General features: G+C 42.3%; 2 protein-coding genes across 4 annotated transcripts; one reads left to right on the top strand and one right to left on the bottom strand.

Annotated features, from left to right (window-relative positions):
- Nucleotides 1-596: 596 nt before the first annotated feature.
- Nucleotides 597-6374, top strand: LOC139410776 (phosphatidylinositol polyphosphate 5-phosphatase type IV-like). Of its 3 annotated transcripts, none has more exons than XM_071156268.1 (11): nucleotides 597-728; nucleotides 1388-2253; nucleotides 3191-3314; nucleotides 3452-3549; nucleotides 3636-3760; nucleotides 3970-4089; nucleotides 4434-4541; nucleotides 4708-4869; nucleotides 5028-5143; nucleotides 5271-5407; nucleotides 5595-6374. In XM_071156268.1, exons 2-11 carry the CDS (start codon nucleotides 1403-1405, stop codon nucleotides 5725-5727), a joined length of 1974 nt encoding a protein of 657 aa, XP_071012369.1. In that variant the 5' UTR covers nucleotides 597-728; nucleotides 1388-1402; the 3' UTR covers nucleotides 5728-6374. The 3 variants fall into 3 exon arrangements, with proteins under 3 accessions (XP_071012369.1, XP_071012368.1, XP_071012367.1); XM_071156267.1 differs by having other exon boundaries at nucleotides 600-728; nucleotides 1348-2253; XM_071156266.1 differs by lacking the exon at nucleotides 597-728 and having other exon boundaries at nucleotides 1198-2253.
- Nucleotides 6375-8922: 2548 nt separating this feature from the next.
- On the bottom strand, nucleotides 8923-21653 carry LOC139410775 (mitochondrial-processing peptidase subunit alpha-like). Its single transcript, XM_071156265.1, has 13 exons — nucleotides 21552-21653; nucleotides 17163-17365; nucleotides 16946-17025; nucleotides 16698-16780; nucleotides 12248-12342; nucleotides 11986-12086; nucleotides 11520-11783; nucleotides 11336-11428; nucleotides 11098-11216; nucleotides 10918-11008; nucleotides 10643-10705; nucleotides 10384-10528; nucleotides 8923-10231 (listed from the first exon to the last, which is right to left on the bottom strand). The coding sequence occupies exons 1-13, from the start codon at nucleotides 21596-21598 to the stop codon at nucleotides 10062-10064; spliced, it is 1554 nt and encodes a 517-aa protein (XP_071012366.1). The 5' UTR covers nucleotides 21599-21653; the 3' UTR covers nucleotides 8923-10061.
- Between the last annotated feature and the right edge of the window lie 4189 nt (nucleotides 21654-25842).

Genomic DNA, 25842 nt, shown 5'->3' with positions numbered 1-25842 from the left:
CACCTCAGATAATGTTATGTGTATTTACTCTGAGTAAACAGCCTCGTTGACATATGGTGAGGCATCACGTGTATATTGTAGATGTAAAAGCCAATAATTGAGTTGAATCAGATGTATTTCATATTTTATTGTGATTCAAGCAGTCACACTTGATGCACTTACATAGCCCTATAATGACACCTTCTGGTTAAAAGTGTGTGTGTGTGTGTGTGTGTGTGTGTGTGTGTGTGTGTGTGTGTTTCTTGTCAAACAGACAGACAAGTATATTTTGTAAATCATCACAGTTGATATACCTTACTAATACTGTAGGGAGGTACATAGAGGATACATTACACACACTGTTTTGTATTCAGAATGTTCAAACTAAAACATGTTGAGCTTATCACAAGCTCTCAAAATCCAAGGCTTATACTCACTCTAACCCACTATTGTAACTCCACACCTTGAAACCACCCCATAATAGCTCACTAAACTAACGGGTGTTAATAGCCTTATTATTACCATAACCACCACTACTGCATTTGTAGTAGGGGGCGCTACAAGTACAATGCAAGCAGCATGTGTTTTATAGGTAACAAAAACTGTTGTCAAGCGTTACTAAGGAAGTGGAAAGTTTGCTTAGCGTTCGGAGCTAACCAGCTAAGCTAAAGATAGCTAGCCAGCTACCTCAATAACGATGTATTCTCACAACCCTGCAATGGACGAAACTTGATTTTGCTTTCCCCCAGGTATCTAACGACGATAATCATTTGATTAAATGAAGCGTCATGCCTAATGCATTTGTCTTTCCCAGACTGCCAGGTTCCTAGCTAAATAGCGTTCTGTTGTCATAGATTAGCTAGCACACAGCTAACATTAGTTACGTTTCTAAAGCTAGATTGGACGCATAGTAAGCATTAGCTAGCTATCTCTGCTATCAGAACCCATAACTAGGAGCATAACATGTTAACGATGATGTAGCTATCTAGTTAGCTAGCCTTAAAAGTAATCAGCTAACGTTAGCTTAGCTAGCTAGTAAGTTTAGCACCCAGTTAACGTTAACTAGCTGCCAACAGAGCTGCCACTTTCAGGCAGTAATTTAGCTAGCTAGCTAGCTACCGATACTACCGAGTCAACCATATGTGCAGTTTACTAGCTAACGTTAGCTAACTAGTTAGTTAATCAAATTAATCGTGCCTAATGGTGTAATACCTATCTTAACGTTACACCTTGTGTGAGATCAGTAACAGGGCAACATATGGAGCTAATGTGAAGTATGAGTTAAGGAATAGAATTGAGCAATCAAACATAATTATACATATTATCAATCACTTCTCAATAATAGTAGCTAAAGTAATCGTTTTCTAGATTATCTCCTTCTAATCAAATGGAGTCCCCATGCACCTAGAAGGTGCAGCCTGCTATGAGGATGACTGAGAATGGGGAGGACAGCAGCCCCTCTCGGCCCGTTGTTGGAGTGTTACCTGGTGGAGCTCCTGGTGGGAAGGATCCAGGAGAAGTAAGTGGTGACAATAGGCCGGTGAACCCCACTACAGAGGACAACAAAACCACAAAGCTCCTCAACAACACCATGAAAATCACTCAGGATGTACGAGACCAAAGCAGCAAGACCAGTACCTACCAGCCCCGACCACCCCTGCTGCCAAAGCCCCCTGCACTGTCAAAGGGAGGGAACAGTGGTTCAGTGGAGGAGAAGGTGAGTAGCAGGAGACTGAAGAACAGCCAGGAGAGTCTGACCGACCCAGCTGAGACCGGTTCCTCCACAGAATCTCTAAAGGAGGACTTAACAGTTACAGGTGTGTTCACCTTGAGCGGTGCTGCCACCTTGAGGAACGGACAGGGCTCTGTCGTGGGACCCCAATCGGCTCCATCAGGGTCCCCCGTCTTCAGAGCCAGGGGCCAGAGCTTTTCAGAGTACGAGCGGGGGCCCCACGACCACCACAGTGACCCTGCAGAGCAGCGGGTGAGGTCCTCCAAGGTACGCCTCTCTCCCTTACAGCCCTCGGGTCCATTTCCTGCTCTGGAGCAGAGCTTGGCTTCCGCATCCTTAAGGACGGCTAATCGGATTGACAGGGATTGCGTGGATTATGGCATTGTGCCTGGGAGGGCTGGGCAGGAGAGGCTGCAACTGCACAGGAACCTGAGCGACAGCCGGCTTCTGGATAACATGGTGTCGGACAACATCTCTGTCAACTCCATGAAGTCCACCTTCAGCGTGTTGAACCCCATCAGACCCAGGGACGTCAGGAACAGGTATTTCCACAATACTTTCATTCAGGATATCCTCTCCAGATTACTGACCAGATACCTACTGCAGGAGCCTTCTCTAACAGTATTGGATCATTGACTCATACTGGTATCAGAGTGCTATTAGAAGTCTTGATGGCTTTGATGCTGTATTAGATCAACACATTCTGGATCTAAATACAGTGTATATAGTATCCTTTGAATGTTTGATGCACCTCTAAAATGAAGATAGCCAGGCTTCGGTGATATTCCATTGCATTGAATGCACTTCCTGTGATGTGGCACATGACATCCCATGATAAGAATTGATGTGGGCCTTGAGTTAAATATGCCTGTATTCTGCATGAAATACAGACCGGCATTTGAGCTATTGTGACCTACTGTGAACAGTCTCACAGTCACCATCAGCTTTGAATCGTAACCAAGAAGACTATGCTGTAGGCTAAGGCTAATTATTACCATGGCACATCTGCAGTTAGAGCATTAGCATTGATGTGTGCTCTAGCAACACTGGTGTCAGCTATACTTTAATGAAGGCCTCAGAGGCTTATGCTATGTAAGTGCTCATTCAGACAGAGGAAAGTGTAAAGTGAATCAGCGTAGCTTTTGCCACCATTCAGGGAGCAAAGATGGGTCTCAGTACGCTACACGCGTCATGCCTCAGCAAGGAGCTGTTAAAGGAATCGGGGGATTTATCTGAAATGTTTCAGTGCGCTATCAGCTATGGAAGAAGCCTATGTTTTGAAATGTGATTCAGCGCCAATAATACACAGCCTTCTTTAAATTGTGTGTGTGTGTGCATGGTACTGACATTTTATAATGTAGTCTACCAGACATTTTAAATGGGTTTGGTTCAAAGTAGCCAATAATATTTCCAAACAGGAAAAAACGATCTATACCTCCCGTTATTAGCCTAAGTGTTAATTTCCTCATTGTGTTGCAGGAGTTTTTTGGAGGGCAGTGTGCTGGGTAGTGGTGCCCTGCTGGGGGCTGAGGAGCTGGACCGCTACTTCCCAGAGAGGAGAGTTGGCATCTACATAGCCACATGGAACATGCAGGGAGAAAAGGTGGGGCCACTCCTATTGTTTAACATTAGGCCTAGAGCCTGAACATATGTTTCTACACATTCTACACTCACTCTTTGATAATGTGTGTCCTGGTATTCTGTTATGAAGGAAAATGACCGCTTCCGTATCCTTTTCAGGGACTTCCAAACAACCTAGACGATCTGTTGCTCCCGACGGACTCTGAATTTGCTCAAGACTTTTACATCATCGGAGTCCAGGAGGGATGTCCAGACCGGTATGAGATGACTGTGTATTAGTGCATAAAAAAATGATATCAATGAAGTCTTCAGTACTCTATGCTGATGTGTGTGTGTGTCACAGGAGGGAATGGGAGATCCGTCTTCAGGAGACTCTGGGGCCGTACTACGTCATGCTCTACGCAGCCTCCCACGGGGTTCTCTACCTCACTGTGTTTGTCAGGAGGGACCTCATTTGGTTCTGCTCAGGTCTGTCCCAAATGGCTCCTGACATTTTCAGAAGAAAATTAATCAGTCCTTTACCATCAACAAATCTCAGAATGTTGTCTCTTATTGAAATGTTGTAAGAGAGGCAACGTTATAAGGTGATCTCTGGCTACCTACTGCATATTTTGTGTACAGTACATTATGTGATTTGGTCCATCTCTATACGCTGTAATTATCAAATCTCCTAACAGAAGTGGAGCATGCCACGGTCACAACACGCATCATGTCTCAGATCAAAACCAAAGGAGCTGTGGGGATCGGTTTCACTTTCTTTGGCACTTCCTTCCTCTTCATCACCTCCCATTTTACCTGTGAGTGACACATCTGTTGTTCATGAAGTGATGTCAATACATGACGTGAATGTAAACAGGAAGTGGAAAGCCTTTGGATACAGTCTCAATACTAACTAGGGGTGTATTCATTATGCCAATGTTTAGTCTGTTGCAAAATGTTTTGCAACAGAACCTGTTTACTCCACATGGAAAATGTTTTGCAACTAAAACAAGTTTTTATTGTACAAATTCTGGTAGGTCCCTCCCAGTTTCATTCTGTTTGCTTTGTTTACTTCTGTTTGGTTTTTAAAATATAAACGGTTTCCATTGCAAGACGTAATGAATACACCCTAGGTCATTTAATACATGTCCTTGTTTTCTAGCTGGAGATTCCAAAGTGTACGAGAGGATTCTGGACTACAACAAAATCATTGAAGCACTTGCTCTTCCTAATGGTCTTCCAGACACCAACCCTTACCGCTCCACATCCTGTAAGTACTCCTAAAGACAATAGTTGTTCATTGCAGTACTGCTGTTACATCTAGAAGAGCATGCTTATTGTGTGATGAGAAATGATGGTATTTCCTTCATGCAACAAGTACTGAATAAAAACACCAGTGTAAATGTACTTATCATTTCTGTTTCATTATCTTTCAGCGGATGTGACAACACGGTTTGATGAGGTTTTCTGGTTTGGGGACTTTAACTTCCGTCTGAGTAAAGATCGTGTGGGGGTAGAGGCCATTCTAAACCAGAACCCGGGTGTGGACATGGGCCCTCTGCTCCACCATGACCAACTCTCCAAGGAAATGAAGGATGGTATGTCTACATGGAACAAAACCATATTAACACAGAGAACCGGACAGGCAAATATTACATGTATTAGATTGTGAATGATATCTCAAAATGTATTGTTACCACGCTCACTGTGACAGATATTTCAAAATATAATACAAATGTATTATGCTCGGTTCTAGGTTCCATCTTTAAAGGCTTCCAAGAAGCACCAATTCAGTTCTTCCCCACCTACAAATATGATGTCGGCTGTGACATGTACGACACCACCTCCAAGCAGAGAACTCCCTCATACACAGTAAGTGTCAGCATCAGTCATACCCTGTGCCATTCGTTCAAGCAAGCCTCTTTTTTTTTATGATGGTTTGTTTTAAACACACAAAATAACATTTATTTATATTTCACTGTTCCTCTGTGTGCTATAGGACAGAATACTGTTCAGGAACAGGCAGGTGGATGACATCAAAGTGATAAAGTACACCAGCTGTTCAACGATAAAGACGTCAGACCACCGGCCTGTCATCGCCATGTTCCAGGTCAAACTGCGTCCCGGGAGAGACAAGTAAGTCCCACCCCTTCCTCTCAGCTGTTGCAGCAGCAAGCTGTTTTACTCCTCTCATGTACACTATAGTACAATTAGGAGTAGTAATAGGTGTCCAAAAGTGCAGTCAATGAAAATCTGAGTTTAACTAGAACAGTTTGTTAATCCTGACTTTTATTTGTTGTTCTCTGTCTGGTGTGTTTCCCAGTATTCCTCTGGGAGCAGGCCAGTTTGACAGGAGTCTGTACCTGGAGGGCATCAGGAGGAGGATCACCAGAGAGCTGAAGAAGAGCGAAGCCATAAAGAACCAGGGCAGCAGCACCATCTGCTCAATCTCCTGAACCTGGACCGGACTTGACTGGACCGGTCCTCCCTCCAGAATCACTCTGACCCAGTCGTGAGGGACAAAAGGGTCTTTGGTTGCCACTTCCAGCCCAGTCTGTATGTGGGTCATGGAAGTCACAGAAACTGATCTGTGAGCACCCCCTACTGAGAGCTGTTGGAACTGTCACTCATGGTTTATGGGGGGCTGAGGTTGTAGCTGTGGGGCTGTTCTTGAGGGTAGGGACCTTGAATTAATGACAGATACCAGCCTGCAGACTCAGCAGTTAACTGGTCTATTTATACAGCCCTTCCACAAACAAGACTGAGCTGAGGAACGTGCCATTGAAGATGACCTTTTAGTCAGCCAGTCACATCTCCATCTGTGTGCTGGCTGGCTGAAGCGAATAATGCTTTATGTAAACTGTACTTTAAAAAAAAAATTCTAATTGTTTTATTTAACAAGCCAGGTTGATGTGGACTATGTAATGTCACCTTTTTTTACTTGGTGTAACAGTATTCAAAGGCCTTGTAAATGCATTTTCAACAAACAGCTCTTACAGATGTTTAATAGTATACATCACTTTCGATTGTTATACCAAAGCCCAATTCACTCCAAAACTTTTGTGTTTTTCATGGATTTACTCAAAGAAAAAACGAACCCATGTGATTTCACAGAAATTGGCTTGTTATTCGTATCAACTTTATAGGAAATGTCAGTTATTGTGGTGTTGCTTGATGCAAATGCATTCCCTACAAGTACGGTACTTATTGAAATAACTTAATACATGGTATTTTCTGGCATTGAATAATATCTTCCAAATATTGAACTTATTTACATATTGTATAATATCTCACAAAATAGATACAGAATCATCTTTTGCAATGGTGATGTTGATCGTGTTGGAGGGGTTTGTTAGACCGTACTCTGGTTCCTTGCCTTAATGTCACCTGTCTTGACTAAATGAAATACACTGTCATGTAACTTATTCAAAAATGACTTTCCGTACTGTATTGTGCTAACGAAGGGAAGATAATTCATTTTGTTCTTGCATGAAGATCAATGGTTCTGGTGTAATGGTGAATCATGAGTTGTCATTACGTGCTCATAGCAAGTGCCTGTGATCTTGTTTGTGATTTCCTCAGGACTCCATATCTGTGCATCTTTTATAACACATGCTTTGTGATGTAACATCACATAAAAAAAATGTTTGGTATATTTGTTATTGGTTTGTTTTATTTTTAAAAAAATGTAGCCTTTGTCATCTGAAACAACACCTCTTCGCTGATCCTCAACACTGGGGCCCCACAAGGGTGCGTGCTCGGCCCCCTCCTGTACTCCCTGTTGACCCATGAATGCGTGGCCAAGCATGCCTCCAACTCAATCATCAAGTTTGCAGACGACACAACAGTAGTAGGCTTGATTACCAACAATGATGAGACAGCCTACAGGGAGGAGGTGAGGGCTCTGGGAGTGTGGTGCCAGGAAAATAACCTCTCACTCAACGTCAACAAAACTGAGGAGATGATTGTGGACTTCAGGAAACAGCAGAGGGAACACCCCACTATCCACATCGACGGGACCGCAGTGGAGAAGGTGGAAAGCTTCAAGTTTCTCGGTGTACACATCACTGACAAACTGAAATGGTCCACCCACACAGACAGTGTGGTGAAGCACTGCCAACAACGGCAAAGCTCTCCAGAGGGTGGTGCGGTCTGCCCAACGCATTACAGAGGGGAAACTTCCTGCCATTCTGGACACCTACAGCACCCGATGCCATAGGAAGGCCAGAAAGATCATCAAGGACATCAACCACCCAAGCCACTGCCTGTTCACCCCGCTATCATCCAGAATGCGAGGTCAGTACAGGTGCATCAAAGCTGGGACCGAGAGACTGAAAAACAGCTTCTATCTCAAGGCTGTCAGACTGTTAAACAGCCATCACTAGCACATTAGAGGCGGCTACCTATAGACATAGATTAGGAATCACTGGTCACTTTTAGAAATGGATCACTAGCCACTTTAATAATGTTCCGTATCCAGCATTTTATCTAAGTCTAAATATTCCTGTTACATTGCACAACCTTCAATGTTATGTCATAATTGCATAACATTCTGGCAAATTAGTTCGCAACGAGCCAGGCGGCCCAAACTGTTGCATATACCCTGACTCTGCGTGCAATGAACGCAAGAGAAATTACACAATTTCCCTAGTTTAATATTGCCTGCCAACCTAGATTTCTTTTAACTAAATATGCAGGTTTAAAAATATATACTTCTGTGTATTGATTTTAAGAAAGGCATTGATGTTTATGGTTAGGTACATTCGTGCAACGATTGTTTTTTTTCCCCGCTTTTGTTAAATCATCCCCGGTATGGCGAAGTTGCAACGAGCCAGGCGGCACAAACCCTGACTCTGTTGCACAGAACGCAAGAGAAGTGACAATTTCCCTAGTTAAAAGAAATCCATGTTAGCAGGCAATATTACCTAAATATGTAGGTTTAAAAATATATACTTGTGTATTGATTTTAAGAAAGGCGTTGATGTTTATGGTTAGGTACACATTGGTGCAACGACGGTGCTTTTTTCACGAATGCGCTTGTTAAATCACCCGTTTGGCAAAGTAGGCTATGAGTCAATGATAAATTAACAGGCACCGCATCGATTATATGAAATCAGGACATGCTAGATAAACTACTAATATCATCAACCATGTGTAGTTAACTAGTGATTGTTAAGATTGATTGTTTATTTTATAAGATAGTCCTTGCTACACTCTCATAACAGGTAGTCAGCCTGCCACGCAGTCTCCTCCTGGAGTGCAATGTAATCGGCCATGATCAGTGTCCAAAAATGCTGATTACCGATTGATATGAAAACTTGAAAACGGGCCATTCCGATTAATCGGTCGACCTCTATACTATGCCACTATATGTTAGTCCAATACCGCTCGGACATACGCATATATATGTTCTTAATCCATTCCTTACTTAGATTTAAGTGTATTTGGGGTATATGTTGTGAAACTGGTAGATGTTACTTCACTGTCAGAGCTAGAAGCACAAGCATTTCGCACCACCCGCAGTAACATCTGCTAAACACTTGTATGTGACCAATAACATTTGATTTGAAGTGGACATTGAATATCCCTCAAAGACAGCGTATCAACTTCAGAACTTAAATCTTTGGCAGTCCAGACATAAGACTTAAATATTTTATGGCAATATTAACATTTATTTACCGGAAACAAATTGGCCTGAATATAGATACACATATGGATCTTCACATTCAATAGGTTCACTTTCTCTCCAGGACCCAGAGATATCTTGGTTTGAAATAAAATAGTGGCAGTATTCTGATATGAAGTGTCTTAATGAAACACAAATAGTGAAAAAGCTGTGGATACATTATTACAATTTAGCAATATAGTTTTGCAACAGAGAAACAAATGTTAAGATTTTCTGGCACCTGAGAGGATATCAGCACACACACATACAGTACTACTTACATACAGAGGTCAAAACTGTGTTGGAATGGGTTGAATGACAGAATGGAGCGTAGGCAGAACACTGAGAATACTAAAACGAACTACACAACACAGTATCTTATTTCAGTCTGGTTAAGTGGAGATCAATGTGTATCTATCTACAAGAAACAACAGTCTCATGATTGGTGACACCAATCCAAGCATTGCCCAATGTTATTTTATTATTTTATTATCTCCTGTGCGGTAGAGGTGACCAACAACTATGTGTATGAGAAGGGACATTGACAGAAGTGCTAGCAGTTAGTCGGAAGAGTGTCTCACAGATTTCAGTCACCCACTGCTGAAGATGACAAGGCCTTAGGTGAGACTTCAGCCTGTGAAATCTGATAAAAGTGTATGTAACATTGAAGGAAGTACCTGTATCAACTGTGAAAATGGTGTAGGACATTGCAAGGCCTGTTTGCTATCCTAAAGGCTAGAGAACAGAATCACAACCCCTTATTAGATTAAGGTCATTTGTAGGTCACCCTGCAGCACTCAAGCAATGCAGCACTCAAGCCATATTCACCCACACTCATTCAAACATACATGGAATTAAACCCAAAAGCATGCCAACCGTCCCAGCCAACGTGGGTCTGGTAAGATACTGAACAGGAAATGAAACTTCCTCTGGCAATAAAATGTAACTGTTCCTGACTGAATAAAATGTAGTTAAAATCACCACTCTCTCAGCACTTTTCTTTTGCGGTTGAGGTCCAAACATTAGTCCTCTCCCAGAGCTTAGCACAGCTCTATTGCCAGACCACTAGTATAGGCCAGTGTCCAGTTTATACAGTGATGCCTGGGTAAACAAACACGAGGGGGTCTATCGGAAGAGGCGGTACATGCGAGGCAGGTGTCCATCCTTGCTGGACAGGGCAGCTTGGATGTGCTCATAGGAGGGCATCTCTGTCAGGTCTCCTAGGGCTGCTACTGCTGGCTTGCTGCACAGCATCTTTGTTGTGACCCGCTTGATGTCACTCGCTGTAACGTTACCTGGACAGAGTGAAAAGTCAGCATTCAGAAGTACTGATTTGTCACGTCAGTTATGATTAGCCTACTCCCTGAAGATTTTTGTTGACAAATGTTTCATTCTGGGCTTGCTGATATCAATATCCGCTATTATGATCGAGGGTACTAGTACTCACTGATGAGGTCACACAGCTCGTGTGGCAGCTTCCTCTTCCCTGTGGCTAGAACCTGTCGGCCGACATCCTCAAAGATAACCGGCCGCGACTCCAGGTTCATCATCAGCATGGACTTGAGCTGCGTTTTCGCTCTCTCCAACTCCATCTGAGTACGGAAAGAGAGATGCAAAGTTTTGAAGTCTCAAGAAAGAGTTTAAAGTTCAGAAAGCTTTGTTGCTTTTGTGTCAATTTCCCCTCACAGGCTAATGGCCAGCCTTACCTCTCCTGCTGTCCCAGCCATCTGAATGAACTCTCTGGTTAAAATCTCCACCATTTCCCGAACCTTAATAAAGCAAGATGTTGCAATCAACAACTTTGGAATGACAGCAGCACTTTCACAACTTCAGAGAACACGCATACAAAGTAAAATATTGTTTTTATTTTGAATAGTTCTCCTGATGTTATTCTCTAAGCATATGGCAGCTTTGTTTTAGCCCTTCATCTACCGTGTAAAGTCCTGCCTTTGCATGGCTCTCCCAAATCCCCTGTCCCTACCTGTCTAGGGTCTGCGCTGGCATGGATACACAGCAGGCCAGTGTCCTCATAACTGTGATGGTATGAGGTGGCATTGTACATCCAATGATGCCTGTAGAAAAAATAATAATAAACAGAATCCACAAAATAATACAATCTTAAGTACTTTAATTAGAATTGTGAATGTTGCATCATGCTTACCTGTTGAGCACATTCAGGTAAAGTCTAGTGAACATGCCTTTCCCAGGACCCCCCGCTGAGAAGGACCCACCTCCACCCATCATCATATTGAGGACGGCAAAGGGGATAAAGTCATCCTCCTGTAACACAAAACATGCATATATTATACATAGAACATCCAGCTACAGGATAGCATAGAAACAGTTCAACCAAGTTGGCAGGAGATCTTCCACATCAACCAATCAAAGTGGGTACCCACCAGGAAGGAGCAGCTCTCCAGGCCAATCATGATGTGTGTGAGCTCAGGGATGGGGGTGGGGCCAAGGCTCACATCTGACATGTCCTTATCCATCTGAGAAGATCAAAAACAAAAGGTTTACATTCTGAATTAGTAAAGAAAATATTTTTAAAAGGAAAAGGCAAGCAAAGGGAAAAATACTTACCCTTACGATTCCACCAGTATACTGTGCCACAGACAGGTCGACATTGGTAGGCGTACTGGCACCCCATACTGGCTTTACATTTAGCAGATATTTCCTGGCACAGGCCACCAGCTGTTCATGTTCGATGCCCACTCCAGCTAGCACCATACGCTCTGGGCAGTAATAGCTCTGCAGGTACATGTGTAGCAGCTTCTTGTCGATCTTCTCCACGCTCTCTACTGGGCAGAAGCGAGGCAACCCAACGGTGTTCCCCCGATATGCTGCCTTGTTCACAGAGTAAGTGTTGTGAAATATTATGTATCGCCATAGAAATGTGTCAACAAATGGCGCAATTGATTATCTATGCACACTGCAGAGAGGTGGGCCAAAGTCAATTACAAACAGTGCAACAATAGATTTCATGCAGCTCAAGAGTGTTGTAATTTTCTGTCACTTAAAGAGTGGATCAACCAGTCACATGACTCACTGCATGGATCATCTGTGTCAGTAAAGGTTCAGGGTCAGGCCTCATGCTCAGATCCTCCAGCTCAAAGCGCACAGCCATCCTAGTCATCTCAATCTCCTCATCTAGTAACCCAAAGCAGAGCCATCCTTGATGAAAATATACTCCCACAAAAACATTTACCAGTCTGTTACTTTGTAGACAACTCAATTAAGTCAACATTTTCTCTCGTCATTAAGGGAAGCATCATTAAACATGACAGATCGGTCACTCAGTGTTGACTCACCTAGTAGGCGTGGCTGCAATACAGCGTCAGAGAGCAGGCTGACTACCGTGTCCAGTCCCTTCACCTCGGCAGAGACTGCATACATGGTTGTGTCTCTGTGAATAGAAACCTTAGGCATCCTACAAACTGACTGAATATCTTCATCCCATTCCACAAAGCAGTACTGAGATCATTTATACAGTACCTTCAGAAAGTATTCAGACCCCTTGACTTTTTCCACATTTTGATATGCTACGCCCTTATTTTAAAATGTACTAAATATGAATTTCTTTATCAGCAATGTACACACACAATATCCCATAATGACGAAGTGAAAACAGGTCTAGACATCTTTGCAAATTTATTACAAATAAAAAAACAGAAATACCTTATTTAAATAAGTATTCAGACCCTTTGCTATGAGACTCAAAATTGAGGTCCGGTGCATCCGGTTTCCATTGATCATCCTTGAGATGCTACTAAAACTTGGAGTCCACCTGTGGTATATTCAATTGATTGGACATGATTTGGAAAGGCACACACCTGTCTATATAAGGTCTCACAGTTGACAGTGCATGTCAGAGCAAAAACCAAGCTATGAGGTCGAAAGAATTGTCCGTAGAGCTCCGAGAAAGGATTGTGCCAAGGCACAGATATGGGGAAAGATACCAAAACAATTCTGCAGCATTGAAGGTCCCCAAGAACACAGTGGCCTCATTCTTAAATGGAAGAAGTTTGGAACCACCAAGAGCTGGCCGCCCAGCCAAACTGAGCAATCGGGGGAGAAGGACCTTGGTCAGGGAGGTGACCAAGAACCCGATGGTCACTCTGACAGTGCTCTAGAGTTCCTCTGTGGAGATGGGAGAACCTCCCAGAAGGACAACAATCTCTGCAGCACTCCACAAATCAGGCCTTTATGGTAGAGTGGCCAGCCACTCCTTAGTAAAAGGCACACGACAGCCCACATGGAGTTTGCCAAAAGGCACTTAAAGGATTCTTAGACCATGAGAAACAAGATTCTCTGGTCTGATGAAACCAAGTTTGAACTCTTTGGCCTGAATGTCAAGCGTCACATCTGGAGGAAACCTGGCACCATCCCTACGGTGAAGCACGTTGGTGACAGTATCATGCTTTGGGGATGTTTTTCAGTGGCAGGGACTGGGAGACTAGTCAAGATGGAGGCAAAGATGAACGGAGCAAAGTACAGAGAGATCCTTGATGAAAACCTGCTTCAGAGCGCTCAGGACCTCAGACTGGCACAAAGGTTCACCTTCCAACAGGACAACGACCCGAAGCACACAGACAACGCAGGAGTGGCTTCAGGACAAGTCTCTGAATGTCCTCGAGTGGCCCAGCCAGAGACCGGACTTGAACCCGATCGAACATCTCTGGAGAGACCTGAAAATAGCTGTGCAGCAATGCTCCTCATCCAACCTGACAGAGCTTGAGAGAATCTGATGAGAAGAATGGGAGAAACTCCCCAAATACAGGTGTGCCAAGAAGACTCAAGGCTGTAGTTGCTGCCAAAGGTGCCTCAACAAAGTACTGAGTAAAAGGTCTGAATATTTATGTCAATGTGATAGTTTTTTATTTTTAATACTTTTGCTATAAAAAAAACATTTTGCTTTGTCATGATGAGTATTGTGTGTAGATTGAGGGATTTTTTTGTTTATACATTTTAGAATAAGGCTATAACGTAACAAAATGTGGAGAAAGTAAAGGGGTCTGAATACTTTCCGAATGCACTGTACATGCCAACTACATACTGTATCTACAACATCAAAAGGGATAAAGAGTACCATGACTACACTAGGGTTGCACATTTTGGGAATATTTTGGGAATATTCAGAGGCGGAAACTTTCCGTGGGAATTAATGGGAATATGTAAATTCATGGAAATAAGTAAATTCATATTAATACCATTTAAATGTAGATGTTTTTTGCATTGGATATATTTACCATATCATATGGAGACAGAAACATAAACCTTTTACCTTATCATAAGTAGACAATTGCAAATTATTAAATCGTTCCAATAGAAATAAAAAAAACTATTTAGCTACGAATTGAACTTTAATTAAATGAGTTGACTCTTCACATGGGATGACTTCAATGAACAACAAAAGGGAATATTGAATGATCCCCAATGATCTATCGCATCTCCCAAAAATCTGTAAAATGATAGTCTAGAAGCTAAAGCTTTGATTGTCTTCCTCTCAGGCTTCCATGTCTTCTCCCTGGACATCCTCAATGTCCAACTCCTTGAACATCAGACTCTGAGGCCTCATCTTCACTGTCACTTATCAACCTTCTTGAGGATGGCTCTTTGTTAGACTAAAAAAGCCTCAAATTTAACCGGATGCCACCAATTTTTCAACCCTTGTATTGGTCAGCCTGTTGTGTGCTTTGGTGTGTGTGTTCCCAAACAAGGACCAGTTGCGCTCTGAGGCAGCTGATGTTGGTGGGATTTGGAGGATGGAGGCAACAGGGGAAAGAGCCACAGGTACAAAGTCCCTTCCATCAGATGGCTGATGAGATATGTCGGCACGACTGCCATATTGCAGCTCCATCCTAAAGCCCTTGCTTGGAAGTGTACTTCGCCAGACTGCCAAGAACCTTGCCCTCATCCAGGCCAAAGTGGCGAGACAGGGTAGTGATGACACCATAGGCCTTGTTGATTTTTGCACCAGACAGGATGCTCTTGCCAGCATACTTGGTGTCCAACATGTACGCTTCGGCGTATATTGGCTTCAGGCAGAAGTCTTCACGCTTTTTGATGTATTTCAGAACTGCAGTCCTCTGATTGGAGCAACAGTGAAGTGGGCAGGGCAGTATGGATTTCTTCTCTTACATCTGCAAGCAGAGCCTGAACACAGACAGGATGGCATTGTCTCCCTCAATCCTTGCAATGGCTAGTGCTATAGGTTTCAGGAGTTTCAGGCTGCTTACCACTCTCTCCCAAAATATTTCATCCAGGAGGATCCTCTTGATGGGGCTGTCCATAATCGGCAGACTGTGATATGACCATTTCTTGGAGACTCCTTCCCCTCCAGGACTGTCAAACATGATGACAACACCACCCCAACGGGTGTTGCTGGGCAGCTTCAATGTGGTGCTCTTATTCTTCTCACTTTGCTTGGTGAGGTAGATTGCTGCTATTACTTGATGACCCTTCACATACCTAACCATTTCCTTGGCTCTCTAGTAGAGTGTATCCATCTTTTTCAGTGCCATGATGTCCTTGAGGAGCAGATTCAATGCATGAGCAGCATAGCCAATGGGTGTGATGTGAGGGTAGGACTAATCCACTTTAGACCAAGCAGCCTTCGTGTACGCAGCATTGTCTGTCACCAGTGCAAATATCTTCTGTGGTCCAAGGTCATTGATGACTGCCTTCAGCTCATCTGCAATGTAGAGGCCGGTGTGTCTGTTGTCCCTTGTGTCTGTGCTCTTGTAGAATACTGGTTGAGGGGTGGAGATGATGTAGTTAATTATTCCTTGGCCACAAACATTCGACCACCCATCAGAGATGATTGCAATACAGTCTGCTTTCTCTATGATTTGCTTGACCTTAACTTGTACTCGGTTGAACTCTGCATCCAGCAAATTAGTAGTTAAAGCATGTCTGGTTGGAGGGGTGTATGCTGGGCGAAGAACATTCAGAAATCTCTTCCAATACACATTGCCTGTGAGCATCAGAGGTGAACCAGTTGCATACAAAGCTCGAGCAAGACATTCATCAGCATTTGTCTGACTATGTTCCTCCATTGAGTAAAAAAAACGTCTGATTCCAGGAGGACCATGAGCTGTTGCTATCGATCAGGTGTCTGATTAATCATTTTCACATTGAATAGAAGTAGAGGGACTTTTGTCAGAGGTTGCTTGTTGTGAGAGCGCACAACTGAGCGAATTAACACTCAGCAGGCTCAAGCAAGCTAAAACCCACATGGTAGCAAAAACTAACGAGCAGAAATGTTTAACAAGTTAGAAATGATTTAAACACTTTGTTGTAGGCTACAATTTACCAGTTAACAAAAAAAATCAGGTATGTCATATAAAATATATTCACCCAGTATTGTAATCAAAACTTACCAGAAAGCATGTAGTCCTTGGCTCAAACAGTGTAGTAGTGTGGGCTCAATAGGATCTCATTAGTGTGCAAGATCTTGACAATCAGCTGTACATGTGATGGAAGAATGCACTGTGCATGCAGAGGGTTGCAAATCCATTGAATTGGGGAGTTTAACCAAAATATGCCACAATACCTTATGTGTATTCCACAAAACAATTCACTGTTATAAGCTAATTTTTGATGATTTTAAGCAAAATTACCCAAATTCCCAGGCTTAACTTCCCATGGAAAATTTACCGGAAAGTTTCCGACCCTTAGCAACCCTACACTAGACCTTTCCATCATTCACAGTGAAAACATACTGTGCCTGGATATTAAAGCCAAATAAAATATTCATACCTGGATGTTTGGCAGTCACAGATCCCTCCATGTTTTTCAAGTGTGAGAAGAATTTCATCTTTACTGCCATACTGGGCTGTGGACTGAAGATGCAGAAGGTGTTATCATTTGCCATGAACAAAAACATAGCAATCAATTTGCTTGTGCTACAAAATGACAACATAGTGAGAGGAAAAAAAACAGTGGAACATATTTTGTACAAAGGTGTCTGTTGACTAGCAAGACGTCTCAAAACAGGTAAGACTTACAGAAAAGGCAAGTTTCTCCAAAAAGTGTGCAATTCCACTGGGGTATTTTGTCTCATGTCTAGAGCCTGAATTTACTAAAACTGGAAGGAGAGAGAAATAAAATCAATATTCAGTCATACTATTAATATGCCGCATACTATTGATTATGCGGCAAGAGACGGTCTGAAATAGAATGATAAAGAAAGATCAGCTCTATTCAATATCTGTAGCAACTTACTTCCAACTGTGCAGAACTGACCAAACTTGTTTTGAGATGCTACTTTAAGGCCATTTTCCAAAGTAGTGATTTTGGTCTCGCATTGTTCATGGCTGTCCACTGCTGCAAACACTGGTTTTGGGATCCCTGGTAACGGTGCAGAGAGTGAGATATTGGGATATCCACTGCCACTGCTGCACTTTCTATACGCTGCAATTCCAAACCTGTAAATGCAAAAACGTGGGTTAGTTTATGGATTGCTGCAAATAACAGCAGCATATCTTGACAGGTGAACTGAACACTCACAAATGAGTACCAGATTCACCTACTCACATGATAAAGCTAGCACCAGATGCTAACCACTGATGATGCCAAAGTGTGCTTGTCCAGAAATCCAAGTTGCCAGTGTCTGTGTACGCTAACATTTGGGACGTTGAACATTCAGGCTACTGGTCAGACCATGGAGGCTTTAGTCTAGAGCAGGGTTTCCAAAGATCTTTGGTTTGGTACTGTTGATTTAATCATACGCGCCTGTCCATCGCAGGACTTAGAACGCAGTTAATCATTTTCAAACTCAATGGCAAGGAAAAAAATCGAGGTGCTCTATTTATAATAGCAGCACCCACCCATAGCTCTCGCTCCAGCAGGTATATTTCACTGGTCACCCCCAAAGCCAATTCCTCCTTTGGCCGCATTTCCTTCCAGTTATCTGGTGCCAATGACTGGAACGAATTGCAAGAATCACTGAAGATGGAGACTCATATCTCCCTCACTAACTTTAAGCATCAGAGGTCAGAGCAGCTCACAGATAATTGCACCTGTACAAAGCCCATCCCCATATTGTTATATATATATATATATATATTACTTTTTTTGCTCCCTTGCAACCCAGTATCTGGACTTGCACATTCATCTTCTGCACATCTATCACTCCAGTGTTACTTGCTAAATTGTAATTACTTCGCCATTACGGCCTATTTATTGCCTTACCTCCCTAATCTTACCTCATTTGCACACACTGTATATGGATTTTTTCTATTGTGTTATTGGCTGTCTGTTTATTCCATGTGTAACTCTGTGTTGTTGTTTGTGTCGCACTGCTTTGCTCTATCTTGACCAGGTCGCAGTTGTAAATGAGAACTTGTTCTCAACTGGCCTACCTGGTTAAATAAAGGTGAAATAAAAAAAATAAAAGTCACTGGCCACAAACACATTCACGGATTTGACAGTCATGCCATCACTCCCGCCGTAACTGGATCCTGGACTTCAACACATCTACCATGTTGACTCTCAACACAGGGGCCACTCAAGGGTGTGCTTAGTCCCCTCCTGTACTCCCTGTTCACCCACGACTGCGTGGCTGCGTACGACTCCAACATCATCATTAAGTTTGCTGACCACACAACAGTGGTAGGCCTGATCACCGAACACGATGAGACAGCCTATAGGGAGGAGGTGAGAGACCTGGCAGTGTTGTGCCAGGACAACAACCAATTTGACAGAACTTGAAGAATTGTTTTAAGAATAAATGTTGCACAATCCAGGTGTGGAAAGCTCTTAGAGACTTACACAGAAAGACTCAGCTGTAATCACTGACAAAGGTAATTCTAACATGTACAGTGCCTTGCGAAAGTATTCGGCCCCCTTGAACTTTGTGACCTTTTGCCACATTTCAGGCTTCAAACATAAAGATATACAACTGTATTTTTTGTGAAGAATCAACAACAAGTGGGACACAATCATGAAGTGGAACGACATTTATTGGATATTTCAAACTTTTTTAACAAATCAAAAACTGAAAAATTGGGCGTGCAAAATTATTCAGCCCCCTTAAGTTAATACTTTGTAGCGCCACCTTTTGCTGCGATTACAGCTGTAAGTCGCATGGGGTATGTCTCTATCAGTTTTGCACATCGAGAGACTGACATTTTTTCCCATTCCTCCTTGCAAAACAGCTCGAGCTCAGTGAGGTTGGATGGAGAGCATTTGTGAACAGCATTTTTCAGTTCTTTCCACAGATTCTCGATTGGAATCAGGTCTGGACTTTGACTTGGCCATTCTAACACCTGGATATGTTTATTTTTGAACCATTCCATTGTAGATTTTGCTTTATGTTTTGGATCATTGTCTTGTTGGAAGACAAATCTCCATCCCAGTCTCAGGTCTTTTGCAGACTCCATCAGGTTTTCTTCCAGAATGGTCCTGTATTTGGCTCCATCCATCTTCCCATCAATTTTAACCATCTTCCCTGTCCCTGCTGAAGAAAAGCAGGCCCAAACCATGATGCTGCCACCACCATGTTTGACAGTGGGGATGGTGTGTTCAGCTGTGTTGCTTTTACGCCAAACATAACGTTTTGCATTGTTGCCAAAAAGTTCAATTTTGGTTTCATCTGACCAGAGCACCTTCTTCCACATGTTTGGTGTGTCTCCCAGGTGGCTTGTGGCAAACTTTAAACAACACTTTTTATGGATATCTTTAAGAAATGGCTTTCTTCTTGCCACTCTTCCATAAAGGCCAGATTTGTGCAATATACGACTGATTGTTGTCCTATGGACAGAGTCTCCCACCTCAGCTGTAGATCTCTGCAGTTCATCCAGATTGATCATGGGCCTCTTGGCTGCATCTCTGATCAGTCTTCTCCTTGTATGAGCTGAAAGTTTAGAGGGACGGCCAGGTCTTGGTAGATTTGCAGTGGTCTGATACTCCTTCCATTTCAATATTATCGCTTGCACAGTGCTCCTTGGGATGTTTAAAGCTTGGGAAATCTTTTTGTATCCAAATCCGGCTTTAAACTTCTTCACAACAGTATCTCGGACCTGCCTGGTGTGTTCCTTGTTCTTCATGATGCACTCTGCGCTTTTAACGGACCTCTGAGACTATCACAGTGCAGGTGCATTTATACGGAGACTTGATTACACACAGGTGGATTGTATTTATCATCATTAGTCATTTAGGTCAACATTGGATCATTCAGAGATCCTCACTGAACTTCTGGAGAGAGTTTGCTGCACTGAAAGTAAAGGGGCTGAATAATTTTGCACGCCCAATTTTTCAGTTTTTGATTTGTTAAAAAAGTTTGAAATATCCAATAAATGTCGTTCCACTTCATGATTGTGTCCCACTTGTTGTTGATTCTTCACAAAAAAATACAGTTTTATATCTTCATGTTTGAAGCCTGAAATGTGGCAAAAGGTCGCAAAGTTCAAGGGGGCCGAATACTTTCGCAAGGCACTATTTACTCAGGGGGTTGAATACTTATCTAATCAATATATAATGTTTTATTTTTCATAAATTCTTTGCAAATGTTTACATTTTTTATTCCACTTTGACATTAAGAGTACTTTGTAAAATGTGAATACTTTCTGAAGGCACTGTATCTACCTTAAATACCTCATACCCCTGCACATCGACTCGGTACTGGTACCTGTATAGCCAGGTTATCTTACTCGTTGTGCAATTATGTGTTATTCCTTTTCTAATGTTTCTCCAATTTCTTTCTCTGCATTGTTGGGAATTGCCCGTAAGTAAGCATTTCACTGTTAGTTGTTGTTTACGATGCATTTGACGAATAACATCTGATTTGATCAAATGAAAGACAACCCGTCACTGTGTAGAACCACCAGTGAGGTGATGATTTGTTTAGATTATCCTGTCAAAAAATGTGTTGCTTTAACTTTTTCGTATTGGCCATCTACTGTAAGCATTGGCACAAGGAGATGAAATTATAAATGTCTACTGAACTTTTTTATTTTGCATACGCTTTTACTCAGAACGACTTACATGAGCAATTAAGGTTAAGTGCCTTGGTCAAGAGCATAGACAGATTTCTCACCTAGTCGGCTCGAGACTTGAACCAGCAAGTTAATTGGTCTTGTACACAGTTTTGCGGACGTTATAGCGGCTGCAGCGAAATGTTTATATTACTAGCTAGCGTCTAACAATGCAGTAAAATGTCAACAAAAACAAAATAAAATCTAAATCATTTAACTTATATTTTAGGAATATCAATTATAATTAACATTATTTTTCTACAGGATTCTACTTAAATCGCGTAAAAACTACCGAGTGAGCCCAAAACGTGCTTTGATTGGCTTCTAAACAGCTTCTACCCCGCCCAAGCCTTAAGACAACTGAACATCTAATTAAATGGCTTCCCAGACTACGTTACTGTCAATAACGCTATTCGGTTTGAGACAACTATAGATACAAAAATATCTAGCTTTCCACAACATTGTTTTGTTTGACTTTGATTGTCCTTAGCTCCACGACGAGCAACGTTACTAACGTTAGCTTGTTTGCATGCTAGCTAGGCTATACTTGGCCAGCTAGCTGACCACGAAAAGGCACATACATATTTCAGTAAAGTCAGTGCAATCACAAATGCAACTGTTTTAAGATGAACATTACCTCTGAACACGGCCCCAAGTTCTGCACCTCGACATGTGCGTTGCCATATTGAATTATCTGAGACCACCAATTCACCCGGATGATACTGCAAAACACTTCCTCTTTCGACTATTGCCTAGCAACGTCAAACCAATTTCCAACCAGAGAAACTTTTGAGGAGATGGGAAACTCCATTGGAATCGTATTAATTACCATAGTGTGTGTTGCCCATGCTACGTCAATGGGTCGCGCGGTTCATTCTGGGCATTTTTGGCACAAGGAGAGCTCTCCTTCAAGGAGTGAATGGGAGTCAATTTGGCGCTAGTTCTAAACCCCAACATTAGCATCAATTTCGTCAACAACAAGTACATCATGACAAATATTTTCCAAAATGTGAGATCATTAACTTGCTCTCTGTAATATTGTATAGCTTTGGAATTGTGGCATTACGTACTTTAGAGGAAATACGCACGTTTGTCGACTCACAAACTTCTACAGATGCACAATCGAGAGCATCCTGGCGGGCTGTATCACCGCCTGGTATGGCAACTGCACCGCCCTCAACCGTAAGGCTCTCCAGAGGGTAGTGAGGTCTGCACAACGCATCACCGGGGGCAAACTACCTGCCCTCCAAGACACCTACACCACCCGATGTCACAGGAAGGCCATAAAGATCATCAAGGACATCAACCACCCGAGCCACTGCCTGTTCACCCCGCTATCATCCAGAAGGTGAGGTCAGTACAGGTGCATCAAAGCTGGGACCGAGAGACTGAAAAACAGCTTCTATCTCAAGGCCATCAGACTGTTAAACAGCCACCACTAACACTGAGTGGCTGCTGCCAACACACTGACACTGACTCAACTCCAGCCACTTTAATAATGGGAATTGATGGGAAATTATGTAAATATATCACTAGCCACTTTAAACAATGCTACCTTATATAATGTTACTTACCCTACATTATTCATCTCATATGCATACGTATATACTGTACTCTATATCATCGACTGTATCCTTATGTAATACATGTATCACTAGCCACTTTAAACTATGCCACTTTGTTTACATACTCATCTCATTTGTACATACTGTACTCGATACCATCTACTGTATCTTGCCTATGCTGCTCTGTACCATCACTCATTCATATATCCTTATGTACATATTCTTTATCCCCTTACACTGTGTACAAGACAGTAGTTTTGGAATTGTTAGTTAGATTACTTGTTATTACTGCATTGTCGGAACTAGAAGCACAAGCATTTCGCTACACTCGCATTAACATCTGCTAACCATGTGTATGTGACAAATAAAAATTTGATTTGATTTAATGTGCCACGTTCAAAACAACTGGGAACTCGGAAATCTCCGACTTCCTAGCGTTCAAATAACTGGCAGCATGACCGCGATTGGTCAACAGTCTGCTGGGTGTGGCGTTATAGACACACTGACGTAATGCAAAGATGCGCAAGACTCTTGGCGGCAGTAATAAGTCATCTCCATCTCTGCCCATTCAACATTGTCTACATTTACTTTTTTATTACTTCTAAACAAAATCACTTTTGGGGGGTTTCTCATATGCTTACAATGTTTTGAATCATTGCTTGAATCGTCGTCACTTGCTTGAACAGTCACTATATTTGGTTGTGCTCTTTGCAAAGTAACTACTTTGGATGCAGCAGTTGTTAATAACTAGAATGCTAACGCTTATTGAAATAGGCTGTAGCAAAAGCTAACCAAAGAGCCATTTTACTGGTTGAAGTTGAAGTGTTTTTTAAGTATAATGCAGTTCACTTGTGATGATGACACACACATTATATTAAGCAGGACATTCACAATCTAAAAGTAATGTGAAATTAACTCATATGCAACATGTAAATAGAGGATTTTTTTGATGGCGTACAATAAGAACTCCCCTTTGTTCTGCCACCAATTTGCGAGCACCACACTCACGCGGCAATGTAACAGTATTGCTTCCGTCCCCAACCTGGGCTCGAACCACACATCAACAACTGACACCCACGAAGCATCATTACCCATCGTTCCACAAAAGCCGCGGCCCTTGCAGAGCAAGGGGAGCAACTACTGACGGGACGTGACGTGACGTCGCCGATTGAAACGCTGTTAGCGCGCACCACAGTTACATGAACACAGAAATGGGCCTATTACATTCCTTTTTGCCAATTTGATTCCCATCTCCTTTATCTAATATCTCTGGTCCAACCTTTGTGGTCGTCACTAGTTATCACACACACAAAGTCATAAACCCCGCCTATTTCTACAATTTCTCTTCTTAAAATCTGCTTTTAAACCCAACTCTAACCTTAACCATAACCTTAACCCCAACCAATTTTTGTCAGCTAATTGTGAACGTCAGCAGAGGAAGAGGCGAAGCGAGAGGGATAACTGGACCCAAAATCTGTCTTCTCCAGCAGGTGTCGTTTTTCGTTTTTTTTCCGCTCAACAAGCCCGGAGTTTTATTTATTTTACTATGCAAGTTGTCCTTGATTGCCAACATTTTTGATGGCTTATTTGTTACCAGTGGCGTATTTGATCAAATAGAAGTTTCGTAATGTTTAGGTTAAGTAGGGCACGTGACATTCCGGCAACTTTGAGAAAACTTCTATCGGAGTTGTGCCTGTCGTTTACTTTCGTATCTGCCCTCTCATTGGCTAGAATGGTCCCGATAATTTCTCCTGGACTGCCTTCCATTTTTAAAGAATTGTATTTTCATTGTTAGAGCAACCACTTGGTTATCTGGTCAATACAATGGATAATCTGTGACCTCAGTCATTGCTTTGAAATGCAACCTCCCAAAACGCAAATGTATTGAGCCCTGGATGTGACATTAACTGCGATTTTTTTTTAAACAAGCTCACAAATTATATAAATTGTGCTCATGATTTATAAAACGAGCTCACTAAAACGGGCAAGAATTGATATAAAACATGCTCATGATTTATGAAACAAGCCCACAAATTGTAAAACGTCCCCTAAAGTCTGTGGAGACAATATCAACCACCACCACCCATTCAGACCCCTTTACTTTTTCCACAATTTATTACAATAGAGCCTTATTCTAAAATTGATTAATTGATTAATCCTCATCAGTCTACATAAAATATCTCATAATGATAAAGTGAAAACAGGTTTATAAAACAGATACCAGTTTTCAGACCCTTTGCTATGAGACTTGAAATTGAGCTCAGGTGCATCCTGTTGCCATTGACCATCCTTGAGATGTTTCTACAACTTGATTGGAGTCCACGTGTGGTATATTCAATTGATCGGACATGATTTGCAAAGGCACACACCTGTCAATATAAGGTCCCATAATTGACAGTGCATGTCAGAGCAAAAACCAACCCATGAGATCAAAGGAATTGCCCGTAGAGCTCCGAGACAGGATTTTGTCGAGGCACAGATCTGGGGAAGGGTACCAAAAAATGTCTGCAGCATTGAAGGTCCCCAAGAACACAGCGGCCTCCATCATTCTTAAATGGAAGAAGTTTCGAACCACCAAGACTCTTCCTAGAACTGTCCACCCGGGAAAACTGAGCAATAGGGGGAGAATTTAAACACATTTAATCCTAGTAAAAATTATGTGTATAAGGTCAGTTGGGATCACCACTTTATTTGAAGAATGTGAAATGTCATAATACTGGAAAGAATAATTTATCATCAAATTTATAATTTTTCATCACATTCCCAGTGGGTCAGAAGTTTACATACACTCAACTAGTATTTGGTGGCATTGCCTTTAAATTGTTTAACTTGTGTCAAACGTTTTGGGTAGCCTTCCACAAGCTTCCCACAATAAGTTGGGTGAATTGTGGCCCATTCCTCCTGACAGAGCTGGTGTAACTGAGTCAGGTTTGTAGGCCTCCTTGCTCACACACGCTTTTTCAGTTCTGCCCACAAATTTTCTAGAGGATTGCGTTCATGGCTTTCTGATGGCCACTCCAGTACCTTGACTTTGTTGACCTTAAGCCATTTTGCCACAACTTTGAAAGTATGCTTGGGGTCATTGTCCACTTGGAAGACCCATTTATGACCAAGCTTCCTGACTGATGTCTTGAGATGTTGCGTCTATATATCCACATAATTTTCCACCTCATGATGCCATCTATTTTGTGAAGTGCACCAGTCCCTCCTGCAGCAAAGCACCCCCACAACATGATGCTGCCACCCCGTACTTCACGGTTGGGATGGTGTTCTTTGGCTTGCAAGCCTCCCCCTTTTCCCTCCAAACATAACGATGGTCATTATGGCCAAACATTTCTATTTTTGTTTCATCAGACCTGAGGA

The sequence above is a fragment of the Oncorhynchus clarkii genome, chromosome 6, assembly GCF_045791955.1.
Source record: "Oncorhynchus clarkii lewisi isolate Uvic-CL-2024 chromosome 6, UVic_Ocla_1.0, whole genome shotgun sequence".
NCBI lineage: Eukaryota > Metazoa > Chordata > Actinopteri > Salmoniformes > Salmonidae > Oncorhynchus > Oncorhynchus clarkii.
This window is presented reverse-complemented; position numbering and strand designations above follow the sequence as displayed.